The 21723-nt window shown below is 45.2% G+C and overlaps 1 protein-coding gene across 1 annotated transcript in view; it reads right to left on the reverse strand.

The window, feature by feature from the left end:
* Window positions 1-2464: 2464 nt before the first annotated feature.
* LOC146186427 (uncharacterized) overlaps window positions 2465-21723 on the reverse strand; it is a 29598-nt gene continuing 10339 nt past the window's right edge. Inside the window, exons 5-12 of the mRNA XM_084608047.1 lie at window positions 16197-16227; window positions 15404-15471; window positions 11338-11439; window positions 8707-8797; window positions 8509-8606; window positions 6842-6911; window positions 4329-4393; window positions 2465-3321 (exon numbers count right to left, since the gene is read on the reverse strand). Coding sequence (XP_084464173.1) covers window positions 3229-3321; window positions 4329-4393; window positions 6842-6911; window positions 8509-8606; window positions 8707-8797; window positions 11338-11439; window positions 15404-15471; window positions 16197-16227 — 618 coding nt within the window. The 3' untranslated portion in view covers window positions 2465-3228. The remainder of the gene's footprint in view (window positions 3322-4328; window positions 4394-6841; window positions 6912-8508; window positions 8607-8706; window positions 8798-11337; window positions 11440-15403; window positions 15472-16196; window positions 16228-21723) is intronic.

Below are 21723 nucleotides of genomic sequence, written 5' to 3' on the forward strand. Positions count from 1 at the left end.
CATCATTATACCCGACAGCAGACCATTCCTTCTTGTCTGTCTTCCGAGACGTCTTGCAGCATGTCCGTCTTGGTCCGACTTGGTTTCTATCTTGTTTATGCACTGCTGAGTTGATGGCCTTACGTTGGAGAACCAAGTCTAAACTGGCGCCCTATTGGGTTGTCGACTTTGGTTGGCATTGGTACAACTCCAAGTCAAATCACTCTTCTGCCAATGGCACAAAAGATGTGTTTCGCGCTTTGGTTCTTTGTTGTAGTCATCCACGGCGACCACGAGTTCCTTCTCTAATAATAATAATTGGTTCACAGAAAAGGAAAGGCGTAGTATCTGTCACACTTGTGTCTGTGGACACCTGAACCGCGCCGAAATCAAAGAGAGAAAGTGGGAGTGAAAGTGAGAAGAGAGAAAGAGGAACCGTAGTGGAGGGCTGCGGAGTAATTTCGACCACCTGGGGATCTTTTAACCTTTTTGTTTCTTTATTTCTAGGTCTCGACAAATTCAAAAGAAACACACAGAAAAGCATTCACATGCCGCCTACCGACAACATGGCGTAGGCTTTGTTACATTAAGATTCTCTAAGCATTGTCAACAGTTCCAGCCGTTGAACCCATTCTGGTGTGAATGACTGCATTTTTATTTCCTTCAAAAAGCTCTGCACACACTCCCGAAAATACATGGCGATCTTTAACCTGCGCTGACATCGCACAGCTCACGGACGCCTCTCTGTTTCGATTGTTGTTGTTGCGGCTAAGCGGTAAAACATAGTAACTTCCTTGTAACTGTTCATTCGGTCCTATGTTTCGAACCACTCGGAACGGTGCACTCTCGGGGGCGCGGGAGGTAAGCGCTCGCGCCACCGAACGGGCCGTCTCGTTGTGAATCGGTGAGGATGCACACTCTCCCGAGTGCGCCGGGAACCACTTGATGCGGATAGTGTTGCCGCGGTCTTGGAGCTGGAGCTTACCGATGATGGCGGCCGCCGGCGCGCATACTCACCCCTTGGTAAAGTTGCGCACAGCGTTCCTCGAGTCCCTGAGCACGGTGCGACACTCGGCCTCCGAGATCGCCAGAGCGATGGCAACAGCTCCTCGGCGTCTGTGGCGTCCGTGTACCGCACGCTCGCTGCCGTTGTCTTGATGCCCGTAGCCGCCGCAACGGCCACTGCAACGAATTCTTCTCGCTTGTGTTCCGCTGCGTCCACGTACAGGGCGTGCGGGTCCTGGGCGTGTTGTTCGACGAGGAGTTCGGCCCACGCCTGCCGCCGTTCTTGGTTGTGGGGTCCACGTGGATGTGGGCCCGCGCTCATCGCTTATCTCCCATGATTGCCGACTGGGAGCTCGGAGATTGTAACCCAGGGACGTCAGTATGTATACTGCGGCCTGTCTTGGTGGTAGAGAGGCGCTTCATTTGCGCAGTGAGCTGCGCCTCGGCTATTTCTCCTAAGGTGTTATGGACGCCGAGCTGCAGGAGCCGAGTCATACTCGTGGTCCCCATTAATCCCTGCGCCGTCTTGTAAACCCGTCTGATCAGCGTGTTTATCTTTGTCCTGTCAGTGACCTGCCAGTTGAGGTAGGCCGCAACGTAGGCGATGTGACTGACCACGAACGACTGGACGAATCTTACCTGGTATTGCAGCAGATGTTCTAAGAAACGTTTTCATAATTTTTTTTTTAACTTTTCATCCTTGAACGTGGAAAGACACGTAAGGCAGGGAAATCTATGAGGCCTTCCAGATAGCAAAACACAGTGATGCGTGTATCAGTTCTTGTGCTATCACATTCTAAGAAGTTTAATTTTTTGAATGATATTGCCTATTATTAGTCGTGATTTCGCGCATGTGTGGCTTTTACTGAGTGAAGTAGTTTCAATTGTCATTTTCAGTTAGTCCTGATTTTGTTCTTCTTTCTGGTGTGTGCGTCTTATATGGCTGATAAAATATTTCAGCATACCATACCAATTAGCCCATCACTCAGTCTTTCTACAGCCTTGCTTTTCTGCACTCGGGTGAAGCCCTGCGTTCCGGAAAAGATTTCGCATTGTTTTAGCACGGTACCACTGCCCCTACTGCACTGCATCTTTTACAAAGCAGTGGCAGTTAGCCGGCACAAGATGCGTTTTTTATAGAATTTATTGATTTATGACTATGCTTCACGCACAGACGTACAAAAAAATCGATAGTTTCCAAGGCAGCAAGATGCCGATGCAAACACGGGAGTGCTGAAAGTCACAGACACTTCTGCTTGAAGCATTTTGCGAAGCTTCGGTCATAAGTGCACAAGGGAGGACACAGCCTTCTTGGCGCTGTTATTCCAAGTAGAGGCCGGGATCGATGGACGTGAGACCAGGGCGGAGGACGAACGAAGAGCTTAGAGCATGGGATGTGTCCAGCTTAGCTTGTCACGAATGTAATCTCTTATACCCTGTCCTTATAGTCCGTGCTTGTGAGAACCGATAGCGCCCTCAAAACCACGCAACACACCTTTTATTCTCGTTTTGAACATTCCATTCATTCACGGCGTATCGCGTTCGGCTCGTTATCATATATCTTTGTTCATCGTGCTCCTAGGGCTGCATTCTTGTATTGTGCATCAGTGGAGGGCACCAGCTTTTTCAATACAACTTACGAGTACAGCGTAATTTGGTCACGTACACTAAACAACTCTTAGTTGTCTCTTTCAATATGCTTTGTCAAGTGATTGCAAATCAACAAAAATTGGGAACCCAGGGTACTTAACTATACAATAACGAGAAAGGGAACTAAAAAAGGTCCTTATGCCTTCAACTAAACATGCAAGTTCAAGCCCATTGCGCCTTTTCACAATATTTTCAAAATATATGGATGGTGCATGTTTTCTTGCGTTTTTTTTTTTTTACTATTTACTTTCCCTTGCCATATATAAGTATGTACAGCGGACAAGTTTCATTTTCCCTTTCTTTAGCCATACTTATCTGTCTTGTGTAACCATGCAGAACTGATTTTGTATCGTTGACAGTGAGCTTTATCGGCTCGTTTCCAATAATAATTAAAATAAATTCGTTCATTGAAATAGAGATGTATGAATCAATATAATAAATTAGTACAGAGACTCACCCTGAGCTCTATGATAAGACTGGCTCTTATCCCATCCCAAGTTATGGTAGCCCGGAAAAAAAGCGCAGTTACGCTGTTCCACACGTGCCATGGATGAAAACAAGGAATGAAACGCGCTACATATAGTCATTAAAAACTCAAAGTAGGTGCCGTGTTCGCCGGCGCAGCGCTGTGGATATCGGAGCCTTCCCGACCAGTGACTGATCCATGACCGTCGCCAGGTCACCTGTCTGGAAAGACAATAAGAAACGTAAAAAAAAAAAATGATATCGAACTGGGTTTTTGTTTACAACACGTTATCACAATAATGTAGTGCATGAATGTGTTATATATGGCACGACATGGCATGCATGACGTGCGTGTTTTTTGTTTTCTTCTCAATGTGGAGCCGTTAACCCATTTAACTGAGCGAGATATTAAGTGGAATAGGAGCGTATCGGTGGAATAAATAACGTGTTTGTCAAACCAAAGCAGTAATTTACCGATAGAGGCCTACTTTAATTCGTCATCTCTGTCCTTTTAACGTGATCTGGAACATCACTACACACGGAAATTTTCGCACTTCGCCCCGATAAAAGTTAATTCATCGGGATTCGATCTCATGACCACGGCCAAAGCAGCCAAACAGCTCCCGAGACATACAAAAAGCTGCACTTTCGCTTAGAAATAGATGTTATACCACGAACAGTTCACTTTCCATCACGAAATAAATTGACGTGATATTTTATCGACACTGAAAGCCTATGTTACACGGATAAATCTAACAAGTCTCGTAAATTATACGCGTAAGGAGCGTGTCCGAACTGATTTTGTTTTCGATATCGGCGCACAGACCAAGGCACCCCAGAAGACCCGAAAGCGAAACCGCACATTTCTCTTTGAAAAAACGGCTGTCTTGATCTGCTAACGAGTGCTCAGCAGGAGTACAACGGAATTCCCCACCGCAGCATTGAAATTTTAAACCAGACAGTGACTGCACTGACAGTGCCGCCGTACGGCTTCGCTATCATCTCCGGTCACTATGCATGGAGCTTTAAAGTATTGTCACAATAGACGGTACATGCAGGCAAGCTAAATGATGAGCTGGGTACCAAAAATAAATAATAAAGGCACATTATTTCATGCTGTCGACAAAAGATGCACAGAAAATGATAAGCCTAACACAGCTCAAGTTCTTAATAAAATTTTGCTTGAATCTTATTGCTTTTTTTCTATAAATGTACGTGCGAGACCTCACGTTTGATTTCGCTTCCTGGAGAATCTCGTCCCGGAGCCTGTTCCGTCGAGTGTCCATTTCGTCTTCTATAGATAAAGAGAATTACGAGACACCAATGTTACTAAAGACACACACGCACGCACGCACGCACGCACGCACGCACGCACGCACACGCACGCACACACACACACACACACACACACACACACACACACACACACACACACACACACACACACACACACACACACACACACACACACACACGCACACACACACACACACACACACACACACACACACCTGTGCGCGCGCGTGCATGATACGTCACTGCACGGCACGCTCACACATAGAGGTGTGCACGGGCCAAAATTTTGAGCCCGGCCCGGGCCCGGCACGTCATGCTGTACTTGCAGTTGAAGCTATGAAAAGAAATAATAATAATTTCAGGATGATAAGTTTACCCAAGATTTTGGAATGTTGAGTTCTCACATTTTAAACGACAATTTTGCTGAATATGCAGAAGCACAGCACATACAGCCTTTGTCGAAAGTGTAGAGCTCGGGGGGTCTGCTTTTGAGCCGTGTAGTGGAGCTGATTTATCTTTAGTGGAGGTCCTTCCCATTGGAGAGGGTAGGGCAAAAAATCTTCTTACCACCAAGAGCGTCGGAACACTGGACATGCGTTACAAGCCACACGAAGCGGCTGAGAAGCAGACCCCCTAGGCTCTACACTTTTGACAAAGACTGTACATAGAATTAACTTGTGCAAAAACAACAATTTATGCATTGAATTGAGGCATTTGCGGCGCTCCTAGATAATGAACCCGTCGGTAGCGTTGAAGTTTATTTCGGTGCTACAACTTGTGACTGAAATGACTATCACGTTCTTTGATAGAAAAGTAAGTTTTCAGTAAGCAGCTTGTTTGCATCTCCAAAATTGCGCTAGCTTTGAACTTAACCAAATGGTTGATTTGGTGGTCAAGTACTTGCTGAACTCGCCTGGCTCACCATGAGCCTTTCATGTGAACTTTTCGCAACAAGAGAAACAAGAGGAAACTCTTGCCCCACAGGTGCTTTTAGCTGTGTCCTGCTTCAAATGAGGCCATGTCGAGGTAGGCCACAACAGAGATGTTTAATAGGGGAGAGCATGGTGCGAATCTTGAAACGAATACCTAAACATCAGCGCCGATGTTACCAAAGCGGAGATTCGAAAGTCGAAACTAAAAAGACCACAAGCAGCCCCTCTGCTTGGTCACTGGCAGCTACCAAATATCAGTTCGCTGCGAGGCGGCGGGGAGGAAAGTGGGTCGACGCCGGGAAAGAACTCGAAGCTCTAGAGTGGGGAAAACGCGGGAAAATGCTGTGCATTCTAGACACTTATCGCACTATGGCCGTATTCGCGCTTTTGCAAAGGATGCAAGTGTTCGTGACCGTGGTGTCTGGCCCGGCCCGGCACACCCGAGACAAATATACCTTGGCCCGGGCCCGGCCCGAACTCGAGGAGGAAGGCTTCCGAGCGGTCCGAGCCCGGTCCGCGGGCCGGGCCGGGTACGGGCTTTCGGGCAGGCTCGAGCCCGTGCACAGCTCTACTTACGCTCACGCGTTTTCATTCAAAAGCAGCGCACTGATACAGGCATTTGAAGGGGTGTGCTGTAGCCTGTCAATCAATATTTCACACAGCATAGTGATGACTATGGGGAACGTGAAAGGGCGTTCGGAAGGCGTGATGGCCAGTATATTCGGAGTTCTTTCCTTCGTAATGTCGGACTGAACTCCTAAACAAACCAACAAACAAACAAACAAAGAAACAAACAAAAATTACAGGGGGAGGGGATTTCTCCGCGGCAGCCATTCTTAGTGGGAAAGTACTGCCTCACGTGGTAAATCGGACAAACAGGAGGCATGTGTGAAGCCTCAACCTTTGACCTCAACCTCTGACCTTTGATTTTAAAATTACTTGCACTTGTGTCTGCTTACATTTCGCAAGTGTGTCACGTCAGGGAACTTCGTGCCACGTGGTTTAACCGTGTAAACTCGCGTGATAAACCGGGTGAATCCAGTCTGGTTTAAGAAAAATAGCGAGCCTGGTCCTTTTCGTCAATTGTCAGAGGCCGAGGTATATGCCGTGCCGAGCGGCGTGAACAGCAGCAGGCGAGAAGACAGCGAAAACGTCATCTACGTCTACCATCTTCCGAGAAACTAGGCCAAATTATAGTGCTTTTGGGTATTTTACTGTGATTAGTAACATTAAACCGCTGCAGTTTTTATTTTTCTTTAGAAAACATGATATAATGAAGGTATGCACAAGCAATGCAATGCCCCGAACAGAGGCGCCTATAGTATCAAAAAGCCCGCCACTTGCTACGGTGTCAGTTCTAAAGCAGAAAAAGGAGATGAAACGACGAAAAAGCAGTGACAGACGAGATGGGAGAGAAGACAAACGTTCACAATTCCGTTCCCCGTTAATCAACCAGATCAACCCTGCTCTCTTAGAAAAAAAAAAAAGGGAAAGGTTCTCGAAGTAGAACTCACTCAAGGACTCCAAGTATTCCCGCAGCTCTTCTTTGCTCTTCTTTGGCTGAACGTCAGAGGAGGACCAGCCCTTTAAAAAATGCAGCCGTGTGAGTAGATTTCATTGGTTGCAATTCCACCCAACGCTAGCGATGAGGCAGGCGAAAAAAATGCAAAGAAAAACCTCTCGCACCTTTCGCAGAAAAGCAAAGAATGAAATTCTTGGTACCACACGCTACCAAGGCGTAAACAACACTTGAAAGGTACTGAGCTCTACATTGGCAACCTATAGTCACTCGAGAAGAAGACATGCAAAACTGGAGAATTGACCTTATGACCTGAACTGATAAATATATATATAAAGCAATAAAAAGCAAAAATACTTGAATTTACAACGTAGTAGCTGGAAAATGTGTCACCCTGTACCTCTTTTGATTTCCGAGCTTATTTCTTTGCGTAGACACGGCCCCAGCTTTATGAAGAAATTACATCCGAAACTTGTTTCCGCGAATTCCCAGAATGCACACCTCGGATATTCGCGCATGACAATCCTGCGGCGCTCAACTTCGAGCATTATTCATTATGCAGACCAGGGTCCCCATTGTTCAACCTATGAGATTCATGGAGCGTAGGAACTTCTGAGACACTTCATCCTTTGAAGCGGGAATCGGGGCTCGCACGAAATATATTAATATTAAAATAGAAATAGATCTCTGACACGACTGAAATTCTCTCCATCTACTCTAGTTATTCTTTCAGTTAGCGCGAACATCCGAGGCTGCAGCTGTAAACATTTTCTGAAAGCCTCTGTAGGTCCTTACCTCCGTGGGTATTTTGTTGATTTCGCCCACATTAAGGAGAAGTACATGTGTTCCTAAGTAAAGTGCCATTGGGGCTCTAATAATAATAATAATAATAATAATAATAATAATAATAATAATAATAATAATAATAATAATAATAATAATAATAATATAATAATAATAATAATAATAATAATAATAATAATAATAATAATAATAATAATAATAATAATAATAATAATATTAACAGAGCCTAGTACGCTCTAAATTTTATACGCCTGCTGACGCCGTGGATGTTCGCCACCTGCTGTGGACTTGTCCCAGAACAAGGTATTTAAAAGCAAGATGACTGAGGAATGATGGATTAAGGACTGCTAGGCAGGAAGATTTCACCTTGCGGCTTACGGACAACGCTACGAAACGAAGCCTGCCCAAGTTCGCAGGTGAAAAAAGCCTCCACGACCTTTTGCAATACCTTGACAAACTTGCCACAAGGAAAGCACTCAAAATAAAAATAGAAAGCAATTTGCAAGTTCAGCAGTCGAGTCGATCGCAAAACCACTTAAAAACGAAAGAAAACTCTAATTTGTCTCATTTTTTTTTCTCGTAACCTCGGCGTGCAATGATATTGTGACGGTTGGGCTTGTCTGTTTCGCCCAATACTGCTAAGCGGCAGATTTGAGGCTGTGAACATGCAGCTGGCAGTTTCACATGGGTTGTCGTGGAACATAAGAACACTAGCTTCATCGCGAGACATGTGATCAGGAAAAGTTTGAGACCAGGCGTACGCCTCGCTTGATACCCATCAATATGACGCAGTCGTTGCGAGGAGCCGCCGTCTCGCCTTACGGTACTGAGATTAGGCTAAACGCAAAAGACGCTTACCATCTTCTCTTGGAAGGACAGACCAGCCAGTGCTCTGCTTCTCTCTCCTGGCGCACCTCTGTGCCTCTCCCAGGGAAAGGTGTCCTCGGGATCTCCGTCTGAAGGAGGAAGAAACCAGGTATGCAAAAAAAGAAAAAGAGAGCATGACAGCACAATAATAAACGACGTGACTGACGTTGTAAAATATACTTTGCTCACCTGGTTGCGGAGTCACTTCGCCCCGGCCTCGGCCCCTCGTCCTCCTAGGATTTCGTGCTGGTGGATGATCGCCAAAGAAGAATGTTCCGTCCTGCCAGAAAAAAAAAAAAAAAGCAAGGAGTCGAGGAGAGGCATTTCTGTTTGAATTTGACATTGGAAGCAGCTAACACAACAAATAACACGTCCTTTGTTTTTGCACAGTACGATCATTTTATGATTTCATACACATATCATATAGCCGCTGCACACCTCCCACAAAACTGCTAACGAATCGGAATACGTGGTGATTTTTACGTGAGAAAACTGCGTTGATGGTCATTTTTCTGAAAAACAAAACGTCCGAAGAGTACATGGTTCAAGTGAGATCACCCTCTCCCCCATGCCCCAATCTCTTCCAAGTTCAAGAGCAGTTTATAAAGACGCATTCAAAATTGCGAGTTGCGAACGGCGTGCGACCGGCTGTCGCTTGCAACCAGGGAGCCGCTCAGCTTGACCGATATTCACACTTGCGAAGGCGACCTGAGGGTCGCTTTCTCGCATTGGTCTCATTCCAAACGAGACTTGTCGATCTCAGCAGTTCACCAGCAAAGAGAAGCCAGATGTAAAACCAACTTCCGGTCACTTCAGCTAAGTCGCTTATTGGTTGCCGGTTTGCGACCAGCAATCGCAAGGCTGGAAAATCAAACACAGCTCGAACGGCCTGCGACTGCCGCTTTTCGACCAATCCGACAGTATGCGACCGTCGCTTTCCGACTAAAACGGTCGCACAACCTCCGCGAGTCGCAAGTGTGAACGGGCCTTAAAACCGCCCCTAATGTCAGTGCCACGACGTCGACTTTTCACTCAATGAGAATATAGCTGTTTGCTTCTAGCACACACTGACCGTGTAATCTTACTTGTATTTGGGGGGTTCTGTAGCATTTTAGTAATTTAGAAGCAGTTGATGGTTCACTCACATACAGGCATCAGACTGGTCCTTGTGGAAAAGTCCACGGCGTTAATTTGTTAACGCAAGAGCGCGACGAGAAGGAAGGAAGGAAGGAAGGAAGGAAGGAAGGAAGGAAGGAAGGAAGGAAGGAAGGAAGGAAGGAAGGAAGGAAGGAAGGAAGGAAGGAAGGAAGGAAGGAAGGAAGGAAGGAAGGAAGGAAGGAAGGAAGGAAGGAAGGAAGGAAGGAAGGAAGGAAGGAAGGAAGGAAGGAAGGAAGGAAGGAAGGAAGGAAGGAAGGAAGGAAGGAAGGAAGGGAAGGAAGGAAGGAAGGAAGGAAGGAAGGAAGGAAGGAAGGAAGGAAGGAAGGAAGGAAGGAAGGAAGGAAGGAAGGAAGGAAGGAAGGAAGGAAGGAAGGAAGGAAGGAAGGAAGGAAGGAAGGAAGGAAGGAAGGAAGGAAGGAAGGAAGGAAGGAAGGAAGGAAGGAAGGAAGGAAGGAAGGAAGGAAGGAAGAAGGAAGGAAGGAAGGAAGGAAGGAAGGAAGGAAGGAAGGAAGGAAGGAAGGAAGGAAGGAAGGAAGGAAGGAAGGAAGGAAGGAAGGAAGGAAGGAAGGAAGGAAGGAAGAAGGAAGGAAGGAAGGAAGGAAGGAAGGAAGGAAGGAAGGAAGGAAGGAAGGAAGGAAGGAAGGAAGGAAGGAAGGAAGGAAGGAAGGAAGGAAGGAAGGAAGGAAGGAAGGAAGGAAGGAAGGAAGGAAGGAAGGAAGGAAGGAAGGAAGGAAGGAAGGAAGGAAGGAAGGAAGGAAGGAAGGAAGGAAGGAAGGAAGGAAGGAAGGAAGGAAGGAAGGAAGGAAGGAAGGAAGGAAGGAAGGAAGGAAGGAAGGAAGGAAGGAAGGAAGGAAGGAAGGAAGGAAGGAAGGAAGGAAGGAAGGAAGGAAGGAAGGAGGAAGGAAGGAAGGAAGGAAGGAAGGAAGGAAGGAAGGAAGGAAGAAGGAAGGAAGGAAGGAAGGAAGGAAGGAAGGAAGGAAGGAAGGAAGGAAGGAAGGAAGGAAGGAAGGAAGGAAGGAAGGAAGGAAGGAAGGAAGGAAGGAAGGAAGGAAGGAAGGAAGGAAGGAAGGAAGGAAGGAAGGAAGGAAGGAAGGAAGGAAGGAAGGAAGGAAGGAAGGAAGGAAGGAAGGAAGGAAGGAAGAAGGAAGGAAGGAAGGAAGGAAGGAAGGAAGGAAGGAAGGAAGGAAGGAAGGAAGGAAGGAAGGAAGGAAGGAAGGAAGGAAGGAAGGAAGGAAGGAAGGAAGGAAGGAAGGAAGGAAGGAAGGAAGGAAGGAAGGAAGGAAGGAAGGAAGGAAGACGGAAGGAAGGAAGGAGCAGAGGGTGAGGGGAAAGAGGGAGGGAGGAATGAAGTCTCTATTTGCACCTCACCATGACGATACCAAGGCCAAGAGATACGACAAACGCACACTGTAAGCATGCAGTTATCTGCAATGGCTGAGTTTCATAAAAAAAATGCGTCGGTCTTGCTGTCCGCGTCCCTTCTCAAAGGGCCCGCCAGCCAGATATGCTAATCCTGTTTTCCTGCTGTTTACTGGTAAAGAACTTAAAGTAAGAATTATCCTTTTTACGTCGCGGCAGTTGTATCGCTGCAAGCTTCAAGAGAAAAGAGTGTCTCGTTATCGGCACAGCAGCAGGGGCGGAGACGGGGATCGTCGTGTATACCGTTGACTCGGGGTCCTCCACGATGGTTCGCTGGTGAGAACGCCGCCTGAAGTTCTGGCTGGGAGAAGGATTGCCTATTCCTTTTCCCCAAGGACTGTACAGCTGCAAGCGTAGAAAGTGGCGTCAGTCTAGAAAAGAACATCAGACAAGATATCACCAAAACCGTTTACGCACAAACCAATACGTTTGCCTTCAACGCATGAATGCTAAACAGTCCGGCAGAACCACAGTAAAACTATTAGGAATAGACTAGCTCATTTTACGAGGTAAATATTAAGGTTTGTTACTTACAGCCAATAGCTATTACATGAATAATGAGAGGGATATGTTTATTATCCGTGAATGACCGAGAGGAAGAAGTAAATCAAAAGAGAGCAGAGCTCGTTCGCAAAATCTATAAACGCTCAGGACACGGGATAGCCCTAAGCCAAAAATCTGGCAGACACAGGACTATAAAAGATTGCAAATTTCTCAGTCGGAATAGTTTTTTTTTTTTTAATCAAATTGGAAGTAAATCCCAGTCACATACAAGCATAGCACAACAGGGAAGCTACCCATCGCCATTTCTGGCTTTCTGAGGAGCACCGTGCCATTTGTACGATGATAATCGGAAGCATTAACTAAGTGTTGGCCGGCACGCAAATCGCATGTACGCTCATTTGCTGAGCTTGGGGAAATTTTAGGCCTCGTCATTCATGCATCAATAAATTACAAGTATAACAAAACGTTCCTCTCGGTGATGAACTGTACCACCTCAAAAACAATAAGCGCAGAAATACAAGAAATATTGCTATATATTCTTTCTGTACTCAATCTTTTGCATGTGCACAAAAGCAACAAGCAGCTTACCCTGCACCAAGAGTATGACTTAATGACGCGTAGGCTCCGGTATCAAAACGCAAACTTCGTAAAGAGAACGGTCAATTCCCCATTTTTTGAAGCTCAGCCAAAGTAAGTGTTCCTACGTGACACTGGATTCGGAGAGCGCCGCGCTGCGGGAACGTATTGCATGAATTAGTAACTGATGCCAAGTAAAAAGAAACAACACTCCTCACTGCAAGCTTATCTGCTATACACGACCTCGGTTCGCACTCAATACACTGTTACCAGCACCCTTTTAGAAGCATAATATGCAACAGCATTAGCGAAGGCGTACAGACGAACGCAGACAAGGAAGAAGAAAAAAGTCCGCGACTCCAACACGATGCCACCATGCTTGGGTACAGCCACAGTCCTGTTTTTAACGCCATTCAAAACGTCTTAATAGAAACAAAACGTCTACCTTGCTAATATGCTTTGAATTTTTAATCTGTACATATAAATCTTAGTATTCTCCTACTGCGTGCGTTAGTATTTACTCTTTTTTATTTTGGTTTACATTTTACATTTCCTTCTCTATTCCCTAGCATTTATTTCTATTTATTTTTGCGATGTAGTTATACATCTCAAAATCTAATAACTCTGCACCCCAATAGAGGCTTTACAAAGTTAGCGCCATCTAGTGAAAGAAACAGAAACTGTGCGCGGCGCCATGTTTTGTTCAGTCCGCCCGCGCCTCCCATCGAGTATGCTGTCAACGTGCGCCTTCGTAGAACCTGTGCATGCACCGAAAGGTGCATTGGAATGCTCACAAGCGATTGTTTTTTTTTTTTTTTTTTTAACATCACAGCAGTCGCTGTTAGCTCTATTAGGAATGATGCCAGCATGTTGTTGCGTGCCCTACTGCAGCCAGCGCACTGTCGTAGACGCGCACGGAATCAAGGTATACGCGTGTATGCGACCGTTCTTTTGCAGTCCTAATCGGCTTCATAAGGGTCACTTGCATCATGTAAAACATTACTGCACGTCCCTCTGACTGGGAGCTAACTCACAGAATGTGCTATCACCTAAAACAGCAAGGTTTTGCGCGCTATGAAGCCTTGTGAACTTGAAGGATAAGCTTATGCTGCGATGGAGGACACGGGAGAAGGAGCAATGCATGTATAACGAACGCTATTGTGCAAAAACGTTCTTTGAAACATTTTGTACGTAGGTTGCATTTAACATTGTGTATTGGATTTGAGACACGGGCATGATTACTTTTCACAGTCGTACGAAATGGTAGTGCTCGGTGCAGAGAGCAATACGGTTGTCTAGTGCGCCCCAGGTGCGTGTTTGTTTCACGCTGCAAAAGCAAGCGACTGTCAAACTCGCGGCGTCTAGAAAAGCAGGAAAAGATGATATCCCACTAGTGTGTTGTAACATGCTCACGTGCAGCCCGTTTCGACCGGTCCACGTCCAGAGCGCGCAGCTCAGGTTTGATACCTGCAAGCGCGGCCGATAAAATAATGAAGCGTGCGCTTCACTTTTGTGTTTTTTCGAGTCGTCCGATAGTTCGCTAATTCACAGCTACCTGAAATTCACTGGAATTTTTAAACATGTCGATTTCTTGTTTATTCCCTCTGTCAGAAAGTAAACATTTGAAGCCATAATCTCATATGAAAGCGCCGACATTGGAAGCTTCAAGGAACTCGGCTGAAACGAAAATAAATTTGAAAAATCAACTCACATTACTGAGAAGTGTTTGTGCTTTGTGCAAGTGGCTGTGTTCATAAAATCGGATTTATATTATATCATATCGTTAGAGGAAAATTAGGGGGTCACTTAAGCTCCGCCGTTGAAGTATAACGCGATAGTGTCTCTCTCTCATACAAACACACACGCACGATCTTCTCTTTCTGCACGTGTTATATTTTAGTTCTTTTATTTATTAACTTATTTTGTTTACCAAATACTGCAGGCCCTAACTGGGCCGTAGCAGGAGAGGCGAAAAGAATACAGTGCAGTGAAATATGAATTAATCAAAAGTAACATACTACACACAAGTGCAGTATGTTATATTTTGGTATGTATGTTATATTTCTATGTTATATATGTTATGATATTGCTATCATTTCTTTATTTATTTTAATATTATTTGATGTTTTATATTTTTATACATCAATACGCATGCGTCAGCAACAATCGGCTTTTCATCCTGAGCAATCTGACACTTTTGAACACATTGTTCAATTATTTCAATTAATCAATTACACATTCTAAATTTTCTTCCTTAGCATCACCAAGCACTAGTTTTTCATTCTGACACCTTTAAGCACTTACTTTCCAATTTTTTCTTTTTTTTAGTTTCTTTATTTGATCAATTGACCAATTAATTAAAAGATTTTATTACCTCGTCATCGCCTATCGCACATCAATCAATATTCAATCACTGGAAGCACAAATTACCATGACACTTTTTTTTTTTACGCAGCCCCGATTATTTCTGAGACTAATGCCACCTACTGCGTCGACGGCATTGGAAGGAAACTGCTAAGCGCCAGTACAACTTATACGTCAAATTACGCACGATCCTTTTATCATAAAATAAAATGCATCCTCGCTCATTTCACTAACCAACTATCTTCCAGTGGGATGAGCGACGGTGATTGCGCCAACCAAGTATCAAACTCGCGATGATCTCTCATAGGCGTTTAAGTAAACAGCAAAGGCGCACAGACAAAAAAAAAATCCACATTACAGAACTCTTGATACTGTACTTGGATAGGGATGACGCTGGGGATTGCCGAAGGGCCCATGCACGACTCGTAGAGCAATTTGTAACTGCGCTCGTCAGCGCGGCCGGTGGGCCCCGCCACGTCTCGGCTGTCAAAATACGCTTCTAGGCGTCGCTAACAGAAACCGCCAGGGACCGAAGATAGGTCCAAGCGCAGCACACTAGGTTAAAACGTGAAAAGTGCGAACAGAACGGCGAGCGCTGACGGACGGACACGAAGCGAACGGATGGAGCGAACAAAATATGGCGGCCAGCGCGGGATCAGCGTGCCGCTCACGGTTGCCAGACGTACTTTTGTAAACCCTCTATTCTTGGCCGATCCCCCTGTGTGGGTATGTGCCATCAAATTAGAGGAGAACAACAACAACAACAACAACAACGATCATCCACATTCCGGTCAGTGTGAACTGGTAACGTTAACACACTCATTCATCTGCTATGTCGAGAGCGTAAAAAAGAAACACATCAAACCTCAATCTCTTCTATGGACGAAGACGGAGACGCCCGCCTGCTGCTGACCGCCATAGCCATCCTAGACTCTGCGTGAAAATAGTTATGATCCATTAGGGGCGTGAACCGCACCTTGTCGTGCTATATATTGATTAGGATTATAGCTTTACTACTACGATTCAATAAATTCTCGCAGCGGAACGCAGATTTCGTAGTAGTTTCCACAAAACAAAAACCTGACGTTAGTTGCCTTCGTGCACAATTTTTTGTCGCTTTCTGCATCCATCCAGGCAATCAGGGTGGGCAGGGTGCCATTTTACAGTAACAAAGCAGGGATGAAATGGTGGGAATGAAACGAAGATATTTAACATTAACAGGCACGTCAATGAAGGCCAGCGCACACATATGGATACTTGGGCAAGTAATTAGTGATGTATTCTCCTCTCTTCAAAACATTTTCTAATTGTGTATATATACTAATAGCAATTAATCTCCGTTATTTCAGCCAATGGCAAACCACACCGTAAAGCGGCGCAGCCGTTTCCAGAAACCGCAAGTCAGAGCTGGCACAGTGACTCAATTTTCTTTTTTTTTATAAATGCCTTCTTAAATGGCTTTCTTCTGTAAGCAATATCTGTCACCCATTATTTTCAGATATTAGCTAGCCTTCTATGTTTGCATACATTTTCTGCCCCTGTGCATGACGTTGAGTATTCTCCGTGATATTCTTAGCCCTGGGTAGTGTATATATTTAGGAGACTCTTTCTTTGCAACAATGTACCTATGCGTTATTCACTTCGATTCCGTTACTCACCTGGCCTCCTGCCGAAAGGATAAAACGTGTCCTGTAAAAAAGTAAAAAAAAAAAATAAGTTAGAAATAATCACTATTCAGACACGCTCTGATTTAGCGCAACTTGTGGCATGCGACGCAAATCGACATTCTGCTGAGAAGGTTACTTGGGAAAACGCCCTGAACTATTTAGTGGGTAGAATTTACGCTTCTTTGGGTGTGCGCTTTCGGAGTTCAAATGTCTCGGCTCTAAATCAATAAATATAGTTCAAATGAACCAGTGAGGTGGCAATGTCTATTATGGCGCTGCAAAATATAAAGAGCAAATTTACTAATGCAAAGTATATGCATATGGTTAACTAAAGAGGGAAGCGACAGATGCTCGTCAAAGGAGGCCCTCCATCCAACAGTGTCGAGTGACTGTCATGACGCCATGGTTGATTCTTTGAGCCGTGACCACTTGATAATCGCAAGCTTTTCAAGCATCCCCACCTCATACAAAATGAGTTTGCAAACTGTGAGAAAGGAAAGAGCCTTTTATTTTGTTTGTTCGTTTTCAGTTCACTAGAGAGCACAGTCTTCTTCAAAATTTTGAAGGCCGCAGTGACCGTGGCCGGAACGGGAGTGCTGCCAAGCAGCGGGGATGTCAACGACACTTGTAAGCATCGACTGCAGAGGTATGCCTCTCTTGCTCTGGAGCTTGTGCTGTTACTATATAGATGAAAGGAAGCGCAAAATCTTGGATGAAGATATAGAAGAGAGACACATGCATTCGTCCTAATTTTCCCGCTAACTTCATCTTTACTATGCAGAACCAACTATCCCGACAACACGCACTTGTGCTGTCAGTGAGTGCTCATTAGAGCGAGAAAGGCAGACCTTAATTTTCACCCGGAGCAGCAGTCTCATTACCAGAAAGTGTTATCGATTACAGCGCCGCCTTTCTGCAGCGCTCTCGCTCGTTAACGGTCGCTCTGTGCTCCATAAGTATGACAAAGACTGAATGTACGTGGTTCTATGCGACAAACATGATTTTCTTTTCTTCCCATTTTGCTCCACCAAGGATTATGGGACAACGTTTAATTGTGAGGCAATCGCGGAATATTTTAAGATACTTTAATGGAGATTTTGATAGAAATGAGTAAAGTGTCCAACGAACAGTCCAATTTTGCTTCTGAAATTTGTTGTACGCTCAAAACGGATAGCTGCGACTGCCATAAAATAACTCGGCACGTTTTTGAATTTTAACAGATAAAAAAACAACATAGAAGCCTGTAGAGAGAGGATCTGAGGATATATTGACAGTTATCGTGAATATATATATATCTGAAAAACAAAATGGCAGAGCAAGCTTAGCTTAGTGGCCTAACGCATCAATCAGCAAGAGCTGACAGAGCCGCGTATACCCAGTTCTGTTCCAATAGCGACGGCAAAGCTATAACTTGATGTCAAAACTCGTTGGCTGCGCGCACCGAGTGCTGTACGGTTTTCTGTCAAGCTTTTGGCTACAAAGCGATTTACCGCTGTTCCAACGGAGGGCTGATGCTGCTTGTCTTTTTCCAGTTGCGGCAATGCTGTAACCGCGACTCGGCTATGAAGTGTGCCGTCTGCCGCCGGCAAGCTGGTCGTTTCAGCGATGACCGCTCCGCGCGATATGAGAGGGCGCTGTATGTAGGAGGAGCGCAATAAGCGTTGAACGGACAGCTGGATGAATAGCCGCCGTTAACGCTCGTTCTTTGTACCCCGAAGGAGGGCAACAATAAATTGTGTCGCTTTTGCTTCCACACGCTTGGCTTGATGTATTAAACAGATTCAGTGCATGAATAAATGACCTAGTTCCCTATAAAAGCGGCCATCGTAGGGGAAATTAGGTATAAGCGGCAAGACACATGCAGCCAATGTAAGATACAGATTGCCGATAAACTGACAACCAATGGTAAGAAATTTCGTAGACTTATTGAGTACTTTGTTTATCGAATGTTAACGGGAGGTTCAATGACGAATGTCTATCGTATTTTCATGATCAAAAATTTTTATTATCGGATGCGCCGGTTTACGGGGGGCAGACAAATCTTTCATCGACGCTCGCGCACACTAAAAAAGCATTGGAAGGTGTCGTTAAGCTAGCGTACTTTGCTTGCCCCACATATAAATAGGGTATTCAAAGGTTGCTTAGATACAGAAATTATGCCAGAGGCTGTTGAATAACTTATTTGAATATGAGCGGATACATATGAACGGGCTGTTGTATATGAAAATAAATAGACCAATGACAGCCCATACGAATGCATGAAACCTCACAGCGGACACTTCAAAAACCAGCAAGATGAATAATTCGCGCCTTAACTGAATATAAATACATGGTTCACACATATATGGTAGCAACATATGAAACACTACAGAATTATATGAAAATGTCACTACTACGAGAACATGAATGAATTAAGATACTAAATTTTTGAAGACACACAAGACACAGACATATTCATAAGATAGAACCCTTACAATTATTTTCCTCTACTCAGCCTCAGGTCTTTTATATATGATCTTCTTTAGAGTTCCGCTTTTTGGTTTAGTGACCGCATGAAACGGGAATCGCATGAGGACGTAGCACTTCACTATGAGAAGCGTCATTTCTCTGTCATATATCCAAGCTTGGAAAACTCTGCGCTTTGCAAAAACATCCAAAATTCACGCATGCTATTCGCATTAATTTTCCGTGAACTGAACAAAAAAAAAATTCAAACATTCTCACAGCATGCTTCCGAGCTCAGCTTTGCAGACGGATAAACGGGTTCTGCACTATCTCGGAAAATTTTATTTTGTTTTTCTGTCTTTGCTATGGGTCCACCTTCTGCCTCGCTGTCTGTCCCAGGAAGCTCCCTTAAACCTTAAGAGATGCAGCTTTGCGCTGCAAAATTATGATCAAAAACTCTGAGAAATCGTTGGAGATTTCTGGGTACGCCTTTTTCAGATGCACATTCGGGTGAGGTCATGTAGATTCATCGTAGTTAGAGCGCGTCAGTCTGCATGTCGATATGTACGCCGTCAGCCGCCGCACAGTTGTGTTCCCAGTGGCTAGATGAACTCTGCGAGCTTCGTTCAAAGCAAGGAACCGGTTGCCTTGTACTAATGCCGTGGGGAGTCCAAACTCTATCAAGTATGACCTAACGAATCTTTCGGAACTCGGGCTTTCTGCGGCGAGGCCTAGAATTTGGCAATCGCCGAACGCGTGGGTGGCAGAAGACTTAACTTTTTTTTTTTTTTTCAATAAAGTTGATTCCATCCATCCTATCTAGCATATATCAACAGTGGCATGTCTTATAAGCCGTATCCCCTTTCAAAACTAAACGTCTCAGCACCGTGGAAGGCGCAGTCGTCGTATAGCAAGGCAGATCACTACCATCTGGGAACCATAGTTACTGCTGCTTTTTTCATGTGACAGAGTTCTTAACTTCTTATAAAAGGGCGGGCGTCAGGGCGAGTTGGTTATTGATTTTATTGCGATAGCAATGCTGCGCCAGGTTTCAGGCCGTCGCGTGGTCCCAGCGGAGGCCGCGCTTGACCTTGAATAGCCGAACAGGAGCAATAGCAGAAGAAGAAGAAGAAAAAGAAGAAGAAGGCTGGTAACTTACGCTCTCGCGTCATGCTCTTAAGTGAATGAGCTTAAGTGTCCCCAATAATGTAGCACTTTACAGTGGTAGGACGTGATAGGGGAATAATGTAGCAGGCAAAAGAAGCTTCTGCCGTTGCTATCGCAATTCAACTAGGGTTAACCAGAGTTCAACCACAACTATTTTGTTTACCTCCCAGCGCTGCACTGGCAACGTGAACATACTCATCTTCGCCGCTCGTGTCGTACGTGTAGCATTGGAATCAGTCACCGGAATTCTGAAAGTATACCGCGATCAGGGGGCGGCGCGCAGCCTACACTGGGTCGTTGTTGCCAGAAATGATCCAGCGTGGCGAACGCATCGTCCTCTATGCCATGAAAGCTCCGCTATAGCTCGCGGTGTCTCCCTCGTTGATCGTTTTTTCGGGGAAAATAACGAAAATGAAGGTATTCAGGAATGAAATCTTAGATGAGATGAGAGTTTACGAAATCATTTAAAGCGTCGTACGACTGCTGAACAGCCACGATCGAGTTCTCCACTCCCCGGGCGTGCGCGCACAGCAAGATGCAAGGCTTGTTGTATAGCGCTTGTTGTAGCGCAGGTTACTCTGGCTGATGTAGATGTAGCAAGTCGTATTAACAGGCTCGCAAATGCATGTTTTCCGGTACTAGGTAAACTGTTTGGAGCAGTCATGTATGCCGCGTTCATTTCAGAGCTCGCCTAGAAATGTGATGCGTAGAAAGTTGTTCTCTTAGCGTTTGCTAAGTCATACCCGTTTGTACTTCCCTTCGCCTTGTCTCGCGCTAGTCGGAATGGTATGTTGTTAGGCGGGCATAACCAAGCTAGCACGCGAGGCCAACGCTCTGAATGCACGGCTAGATGGCCGCTCAATGAAACCTTTTCGCGACTACTCAAAAAGGGTGAATGAAATGAGGAGATGCTCCGCTTACTAGCAAAGTAAGCTCCAAGCCGAGGAGAAGGTTTGAGGAAGTCTTGACGTACAACCGCGCTGTGAGAAATGAAAATGGTCGGCTAACGGAAGATCTCCACCAACTGCGAGGATATGATGTCCTTTCCAAGTGACTGAAGAGACCAGAGCACGACTTGGTCTCACCAGCATGTTTACAGGGCATTAGTGCATAGTGAACTATCCGCGAACTCCAATGATCATTCGTATACCGCTCAAGTCATCGTACTCGAAAAGTAGTACGATCCCTCCACTCACTGACTTTCCTTGCTGTCGGCAACTATTTCCTGCCGGTATCTAATTTACCGCAAGTTAAAGAACCCAAGGTGATTTAATTTACACGGGACCCGCACGTTCGGCCCCCTTCATGACCCATGTGTCGTTTCGGGAATTTTTTACTTAAGGGAAAAAATTCAAAAGAGCAACATATATTACAAAAGCACTGATGTAGTTGCGAGTCTCATTAGCCAGAAAAAAGGCCACCAGAAAAAAAAAAAAAAAAAAAAAAAGCGCCCGAAACGTATCCGAAGACATCGCTGTCACGGAAAAACAGTGTACAGCGAAAAATGCAATGGAGACTCGCTAAGGACGATGAACTAACTATCAAAGCGCAGAATATAAAAGATTTAGTGCCTCCGGTAACAGCTGATGCGTTTGCACAATACTCATATCGCGAAACCGGTTGTCCTTCGTTGGGACAAATATGTTCCGACGAATGCGATGCAGTCAGACTGCACTTTTTTTACTTTCCGCTCGGAATAATAAAGCTTTGCCTGCCTATCTTATCTTGCTACACCCAAAGGAACAACACACCGGTATCCTCGGCGACCCAGAGAGGCCACGCTGTGCGTGTTTTATGCACACAGACCAATATGGAACGATTTCAGTCGTAAAACACGCCACCGGACTACCGCAGAAGCACTGCGCTGATTGCGGGTCATCTGCTCGAGAAGACCATCCATGGCGGG

This window comes from Amblyomma maculatum, chromosome 6 (assembly GCF_055883805.1).
Source record: "Amblyomma maculatum isolate TAMU_Amacu chromosome 6, ASM5588380v1, whole genome shotgun sequence".
NCBI lineage: Eukaryota > Metazoa > Arthropoda > Arachnida > Ixodida > Ixodidae > Amblyomma > Amblyomma maculatum.